This window comes from Nelumbo lutea, chromosome 7 (genome assembly GCF_056320005.1).
Source record: "Nelumbo lutea isolate HS-2025 chromosome 7, American lotus-T2T, whole genome shotgun sequence".
NCBI classification, from domain to species: Eukaryota; Viridiplantae; Streptophyta; class Magnoliopsida; order Proteales; family Nelumbonaceae; genus Nelumbo; species Nelumbo lutea.
Window position 1 is genome coordinate 28,346,643 of NC_142690.1, and position 8,666 is coordinate 28,355,308.

At 36.1% G+C, this 8,666-nt stretch overlaps 1 protein-coding gene across 1 annotated transcript; it reads left to right on the forward strand.

The window, feature by feature from the left end:
• The first annotated feature begins 3,953 nt into the window (after positions 1-3,953).
• LOC148845874 (uncharacterized) lies at positions 3,954-4,286 on the forward strand. Its single transcript, XM_088955901.1, has one exon. The coding sequence runs from the start codon at positions 3,954-3,956 to the stop codon at positions 4,284-4,286; it is 333 nt and encodes a 110-aa protein (XP_088812027.1).
• The last annotated feature ends 4,380 nt before the right edge of the window (positions 4,287-8,666 follow it).

The window sequence follows — 8,666 nt, forward strand, 5'->3', positions numbered from 1 at the left end:
TGTCTTGCTATCGGGTCTACCAGGTTGTTGACCGAGTGAATGATTTATCTTTTATTTTTTATTTATTATTTTTTGCAAGTGAGCGATTCATGGGTAAAACGGATCAGAAATCTTGCTGCTTGATGGATCGACCAGTCTGATTGTGGATTGAAAACATTGGTTAAGGGTGGTTTGACAGTTAAACATCCTCAACCTCTTGTCCAAACTGATAACCAAATTTAGATAAATTATGCTTTCAAAACTTTCTCTTCTTATTACCTCTTAAAAAAACAAAACTATCAATTGTTAATTCTATTTTAGATTCTTATTTCAGTTTTAACTAACCTGGGGTTGAATAGAAATTTATTTAGGTTTGAGTTGGAAAATTTAGGTTTTGACATTAATTTGGTTACAAACCAAGGTCCATGTTCAAGGTTGGCCCTTAACCCCACCCAATTCATCTAATTCATACACATGTTTTACTAGAGAGGATTAAGAATAGTTTTATTAGAGAAGAGTAATGATGGATTTTAATAGAGAATTTGGACATAAGTGGGTTTTTATGGGGAGACATGTAAGGGTTAAATGAGTTTCAAAAATATTTAATAGGAAATAAGGGGTTTAATGGAAGGAGGGGAGATGTTATAAACATTGATTATTGAAGGGGAGGAGGGTTTAAAAGTTTGATTTTATTAAAGAAGAGTAGATTTTAATAGAAAAAAATTAGGACATAAGAAGGTTTTTATGAGGAGACATCTTTGCACATTGAGATTTATCAAGGCCTTATAATAGGAGATTAAGATAATTAATTTAAAAGTTTTTTTTTTTGTATATATAGATATAAATTAATATATCTTTTTTGTACAACATAAATTAATATATTGGTTTGTGGGTTTGCTTGTGCACTTAATATAATCAGTTGCATAACGGATGTGGATCCAATATAATTTGATTAGGGGGTTGACCCTAACAGGCTAGGCAGTAGGCTTTGTTTCTTCACTCAACCAATTACTACTCTTCTAGAAGAAGATGATAAGTTAATATTCCAAGCAGCTTTACATCAATCTCATCACAATAATTAATGGGTTGAGCACATAACTTGTTTATCTCAAGCAGAACCCACGTTGGATAGGTATTGATTCTTCACTAAAGACCCATGAAGATGATAAGTTAATATTCCAAGCAGATTTACATCAATCTCATCACAATAATTAATGGGTTGAACACATAACGTGTTTATCTCAAGCAGAACCCACGTTGGATATGTATTGATTCTTCACCAAAGACTCATGAAGAAAGGCTTCTAGTCAAGGTTCTAAATATTGATACAGGGCCTGTATTGGTACTTTTTATATGTTTTATTTATTTATGTTTTCAAAATTGGTTCAGAGGGGTCAGTTTAAGTCCCAACTACCCTCTGAATCATAACCTGATCCGATACACCTTTATAAGGACATATCAGAAAGACCCCAATATGATACATATCGGCTGATACAGGCCGATGCATAAGGATATTTTGAACCTTATTTCTAGTACATACCTACCCATGATCTCACCTGATGTGCCATCGCTATAGATGATGAATGGGTCAATGTTTAATCGCCTCAATTGTTGAAAAACATCCAAAGACAGTACTGAGGCAAGTGGAGAGGGAGATTGGGACTCCTCTCAGACACATAGAGCTTAGTTATCTTGATGACATAAATGAAATAGAGCACTAACTCATATAGACCTCATCACACAGAGGATTAGGTAAAGAAGAAACATCAAGCCCAACGACTTTGCTTCCAAATGATCTACCTACCCAGATGACATAAAGAGAAAAAGAAACAAGAAAGATGTATATATAAACTATATGGATTTTTTTTCTTTGAAAATGATTGAAATCAAAACCTATCCTCATCAAGAATTTAGCTACAACTAGAAGAGAAGAACCTTTTTGGCTTGAAGACCAAGATATACTAATTAGATATTCTTAATTAATTAAGGCTTAGAAAGTTGAAACCGTGAATAGATGTTTCTTAAAAGAAAAATGAGTAGAAATGACCTGACCTGGAGAGGGTCAAAAACAGGGAGATATTCTTTGTTATTCAAAATAAAATAAAGAATATAAACGAAGGAACACCGACTAATATTATCTAATTTGCAGTATTAATGGCGGTTTAAAGTAACTAAATTGTAAAATATTATGACTACGTATCATTATTGGTCAAAGCTCTCAACCAGTGAAAGGGCTAGGCTGGATTTCCAGCAAAAACATGGTAATCTGATCTGGTATTTCAAGTCTATATCCAATTGTGAAGACCTTAGCTCCACCATGCCATATGTTGACCATGCAGCATTGAATTCTGAATCCATGCAGAAACTAGCCTCTCTCTCTAGCTTGTCATAATATAGATTCAAAAATTATATATAAAAGAAATATAAATACATAATCCTATCTCCCAGACTTAGAACAACAAGTTGTATGAAGAGGAAAAAGAAAGTTTCTTATGTTTTGTAAAAATTTCTCCCAGTTGGAAAAGTTACTTATGCATAACATTTACCTGGGTAGATGCACTTACCAATGATTTTTTGAATTTTAGGATTCCCAAATAAATAATAAAATGACATCTCTATCCATAAAAAGTAACTATTAAAATGGATAAAATAGTCCTTTTGTAAAAATTTCTCCCAGCCAAAAAGTAACTTTACTGTAGGGCCTATTGCTTAATGCAAAGAGAATATAAAAAATTTAATCACTGAAAAACTTTTTCATATATATTTACCTACAAACAAACGGGGCCTAGGTATTTATCAGTGAATTCAAATAGGGAGTCCATTTTGGGAAGAAACCCTTAATATAAATTATCTCAGACTCCATCAAATATCTCTACCCATAATGGTTCTTTACCAACCTGGCCCACTTGAATTTCTTGTTTGACTGCCCCTCTACAGTCTAGGCCATGACAAAACTCTAAACTAGCAGAGAGAGGCGGCTAGTGGGCGAGACAAGCCGAATGCGACAACCACACCAAGACACCAGCAGTGAGCACGCAGCCTAAAAAGGAAGCCATCAGTAGTGCTGACAGGAACGACCCCCCTGAGAAGAGACTAATAATCTGCCTTTCTAAAAACGGTGGGCACCCTCTTTGAGGGTAGATAGTCCAAAAAAACACAGACAAAATGATCTCAGACACCCAACTAGACTCTTTTTTATTTGTCTTCTGGCCGGTTCTCTTTTGGTTCCCTTAGCTTAATTAGGCGTGCAAACACAGATGCTTGATGGGGATGGATTGGATTACATAATCTTGTTCCAATCTTCAGCTATATATCTCACATCTAACACATTTTTAAGAGGGAAAAGAGAACCAAATTAATGAATTCCTCAAAAACTTATTATAGTTATAGAAGTATAGAAATCTTAGAAACTTAACTAATGCATTCCCATATTTAGGCCCCTTTTAGCTGATTTTGATTCAATATGGAGTTCCCACATGAAGGGTTACATTAATTACATCTCTTCCCTTAGACTGGAATTTTCTGAACATTGACGTCTAAACCAGTACCAATCCAATGGTCTTGGGGACCCATGAACAGGGTCTCCTTTTTATGAGCCATTTGATGAAACCCATGATGAGAAACACTTAAATCAAACGGCTCAAGATGACCAAATATAGTCTTTTTCATTTATTGGTGCATGAGTGAGATTATTATTGATTTGATCAGTACAAGACAATATATTGCCACCTGGAAACCAGAACACTTTAAGGCCAGATTCTCTTCCTCATCTGATGATTATTTAAATGTTTTAATAAGGGCAATCCATTAAGATTTCCCCAGCTAAAAGTCAACAATGACGTGTTAGACTCTCTTGGATCCGTTTAAAAGAACAAGTTGTGTAGATAAATGTCTCCCCACCAAACCCAATATCTATCTTTCTATCTTCCTCCAACCTTTCTAATCATTCAAATCTCTCCTCCTCCAAGAAAACAATGGCCGAAGGTCTGATCCCTTACGTCTACAGGGCAATCAAGAGGTCCAGAAGTCGCCGGAAGTATGAGTGTATAACGTTGGGAAGGGTCCAGACTTTCCCAGCTTATAACTATGGTGAGTTCCCTGCTACCAACGGACACTACTATCTGGGGCCACCACCGGAGAAGATGGAAGCTGGACTCCATGAACAGCCTGGTCCCCGACGATACAGGTCTATGGGAGGTTTCTCCAGTGCCCGGCTCTACCCAAAAGAGGACAAAGGTCCTGGTTTATCCAAGGATATGGTGCGTTTTAGCAGCAATCGTTTTCTCTCTTGCACCACTGGTGCATAATATATAATGTGCTTTCTTTCTCAAGTTGTCTGTATGAAGTGATGGTGCCAACAACGTCAAATGGGTTGGCTTTAAGTGTCTAGAACTGTAGAAAGTAGTCTTGTTTTTCAATCATGTATTTGTGCCTGCAAGGGTGATTCACTGATTGTGTGTGTGTACATATAGAAGTTCCTGCCAAGAATAGTTGTCTGTGGAAAGAGCAAGAGATATATAATGCTTCTATGTAATCTGTAAATGCTTTCTTTGTTTTGTTCTCGAGAAATTGAGAAGAATGATCAACATTTTGAAGTTTTGATGGTAGGTGAAACATATATAATAGCTGAACACATGGCTAATCATACACTTAGATTAATTACTGACCATTTTATTTGATTTTTTTTTTTTTTATGTATGGATCTTGTGAACATGTTCTCTCTCTCTCTCTCTCTCCTTTTTTCTTTTCTCTTCTTCTTCTTCTTCTTCTTAAAATGTTGGGGTTATAATCAATATGGAATATAGATGGACTCAAATTGCAACTCCACCAGTTAGAACCATTTTATTTGATTAACTATTTTATGTATGGATCTTCTGAACATGATATCTCTCTCTCTCTCTCTCTCTCTCCTTCTTCTTCTTCTTCTTCTTCTTCTTCTTCTTCTTCTTCTTAAAATGTTGGGGTTATAATCAATATGGAAGGTAGATGGACTCAAATTGCAACTCCACCAGTTAGAACCATTTTATTTGATTAACTATTTTATGTATGGATCTTCTGAACATGATCTCTCTCTCTCTCTTCTTCTTCTTCTTCTTCTTCTTCTTCTTCTTCTTAAAAAGTTGGGGTTATAATCAATATGTTAGATGGACTCAAATTGCAACTCCACCAGTTAGAACCATTTTATTTGTTGATTAATTATTTTATGTATGGATCTTCTGAACATGATCTCTCTCTCTCTCTCTCTCCTTTTTCTTCTTCTTCTTCTTAAAATATTGGGGTTATAATCAATATGAAAGGTAGATGGACTCAAATTGCAACTCCACCGGTTAGAACCATTTTATTTGATTAACTATTTTATGTATGGATCTTCTCTCTCTCTCTCCCTCCCTCCCATTCTTCTTCTTGTTAAAATGTTGGAGTTATAATCAATTTGAAGGTAGATAGACTCATGTTTTTAAGAGAGTGCAATTGGTTTCAAATTGCAACTCCACTAGCTTGAAAAGAGACGGAGTTTAGAAGTTAAATCATTGGAGGCGGTTTGAATAGACGAACTCGTTGGAAGTGCAAATTAATCACCTGTTCACATGGGTATGGGGGAAAAATCTAGTACTTAGGTAGCACCATAGCCCGGCATATTGTTGAGATGGCAGTTTTGTAATTACATGCATGGGCATAAGATGGCATTTTTGTAATTGACCAGGACAGATTCTATTGCACGTTGAATGATTCATGATTTATGAGGTGGTAAACATGGACCGTTGCTACCCAGTTTGACAAAGTACCAAACTTGAATGTCTTTTTGCTAAGAGGTTTACACTCCAATTCCTCAAGGTTTCTTTCTATTAACGTCAACATCATTCCAAGCTTGGATTTATATATGATAGAGAGTAGGGGTGCCCACGAGCTCAACTCTTCACGACCTATTCGAATTCAGTTTGGCTCGTTTTCAACTGAGTTTGAACTTAATAAAACTCGGTTCATGAGACTTGCGAGCCAAGCTTGAAAAATAATAAATTATAAAAAATAATATATATTATATATAATATTTTTAGTTTTATATATAATAATAATTAATTTTTATAATTTTTAATTTTTTAAATATCAAATAAAAATTATATATAATTTTTTATTTTTATAAAACATTTTTCTCAAATTGAACTTGAGCTTACGAGCTTTAGACTCGAGCCAAGCTTGAGCTCAAGGTTGTAGCTCAAATCGAGCTTGAGCTCGAACCTCATACTGCCTTGACGAGCCGAACTCGAATCCACCCCTAACAGAGAGTGAGAACTTCCTGCGGAAGTGAACTAAATTTTGTCTAAGAATGAAAAGCCTACAATCAGGATTAGGAGAAGGTTTCTAGCACAACTCGATCGAGTTGATTTGCCTTGATGTGATGAGTAATTAAATTGATTTGTGTTAATGTAATGAGCAATTGTCTCATTTTAATTAAATGGGGTTCGTTGAGGGGAGTTCAACTTTTCAAGGAGCCATTGCTTAGTTTGATTTGATGGTAAAATTTTGGGCTGACAAGTGCAAAAATAAATTCGACTACAAGAATTGCCATATAGGACTGCAAATGGTGTTGATTGAGTTCACATTGGCACCCCATACAGCACGCCCCGCAGGCACCCCACATGTACATCTCAGCGTGCATTGAGAACATTTGTATTTGTTATTGGGAGGTGTTCCCGATACACGATTGGGATGTGTTATGAGGTGCCCATGGGGGCCAATGCAAATTTGTATCGATTTGTTCGAATTGGATTGGTATAATTGGATTAAAATAGACCACCCTTTATTTGCTTCAATATTATCCAATTGGATACTATTTCATACATATGTTTGTATCTATTACTAAAGTTAGTTTGAATGTTGTATAGTCACATGTTCATATCTATAAAATTTATGTTGTATTTAATTAAAATTTCAATTCATTTTATTCATGATATACAATATTTACATATTTTTTTAGTACATTTTATCAATAATATATACTATTTCCATTATTTTATATAATTGTTAGTTAATTTGAAATATTCAATCAGAATTCATCCCTATGGCCGGAAGATTGATGGGTCCATATAAGGGTGTTAATTGGATTGGATTTGGTCCAATCCGGTCCAATCGAATGTGAGTTCATTACAAATGGACCTGGTCCAATCCAGTCCAATGAATATTTGACCATTTTGGATTGGTCCAGAGACTGTTCAATCTGTTCAAATTCCTGTTAATTTAAATTGGTCTCAACTCAAACCTGGTCCATTGACACCTATGTTCTAATCTTCTATCCATGGACCAGAAATTGGTTCAATCCAATATAAATTCATTATGGACAGACTAGGTCCAATCCGATATGTCATATTGGTCTGTCCAGTTCGTCCAAATTCAATGTCTTATTGGTCTGTCCAATCCGTCCAAATGGATTTTGATTTGGATAGAGTCCAACCCAAAACCGGTCCATTGACACCCTAGGTCCATATCCAGTTCAGCCCTCATGATTAAGTAATGGCCTATTCATCATATCATTGCACACGCCAATCGTGTTGTGCTATGAGAGAGTTTTCCATCGCAAGCTGGCAACACATAATGCACAATATATCCAAACTCAACTATGGCACCATTGTTTGGTGTAATGGTAAAATCTTGGACCGGCAAATATGAGAAAGTGGCTTGAATATGAGAGTGTGGTATTTTTTTTCTTTTCTTTTTTTTCGATAAAAACCAAGAGGTGCTATACAAGATAGTGAAGGGATAGAAAATCCATCACATGGACGCCCAAAGATTGCGGAATAAGTGGGCGAATTTCAAAAATTTTTCTCTCCCTTCAACTAGGAATCGAATTCCCCATTTAGAAAATCATATTTTCAATGATCATTCTTGAACCGTAAACTGAACCAAACCTGAACCAAAAGGAGTAGGGAGAGATAATACCTGATACAGAGAAGTAGTATCTCCCAATGGAGGTGTTCATGCCCAAGGAAGGATCCAAAATCTGCTCCCACTGAAGATGGCGTAGTGTAGGGTGGAGCAGAATCAGTAGTGTTCTTTCAAAAGAACTTGACCCTTCTCAAGAATCACCTGGACGGCTTGTGAATACAACTCCCACCAATTTTTTTTCCAAAAGATTGGTATTAAGATCCAATCTTGATTTCTCCCAAGAACTGGAGATCGAACTGCTGTAGGCAGCAGTTGCAGGAAAGATGCGGCAAGAGAGTATTTGCAGGGTGCAGAATTCTCTCTTCTGGTAATCTCAGCTCTGAAGACAAGGATGTGAGTCTTGCATGTCTAAAGGCTGCCGCCCATTCTCCTTTTATAATCTTAAAGGGATCATCTCCTAATCCCATTATGAATTGCTAACCCAAATCATATTTGGATTAGAAGCCCCCTTATCTGCAGATTAGATCAGCCATTTCCTAATCTAATTAAAAGGCTTCCAAATCTAAATTTCATTTAGATCTTGGACTCTCTAAGTGGATAGGGTCTGGGCCCAATCCTATCAGCTGATCCATCTCAGAATTCGCCCATTAAGTGACTAATCAAATTAACCCAGTTCGAAATGGGCTTAAGACCCATTTAAGGTTATGTATTCATTTAGCTTTCCAAACCGCTACCTAGTTGGGCTTCCTTGTATGGCGTGTGACCCAAACATTGATCTATACATCAGCCACATGGGTTCAGCCCAGCCT

Excerpts from the sequence above, each read along its gene's own strand:
- LOC148845874 (XM_088955901.1), top strand. The coding sequence starts at position 3,954 with ATGGCCGAAGGTCTGATCCCTTACGTCTACAGGGCAATCAAGAGGTCC.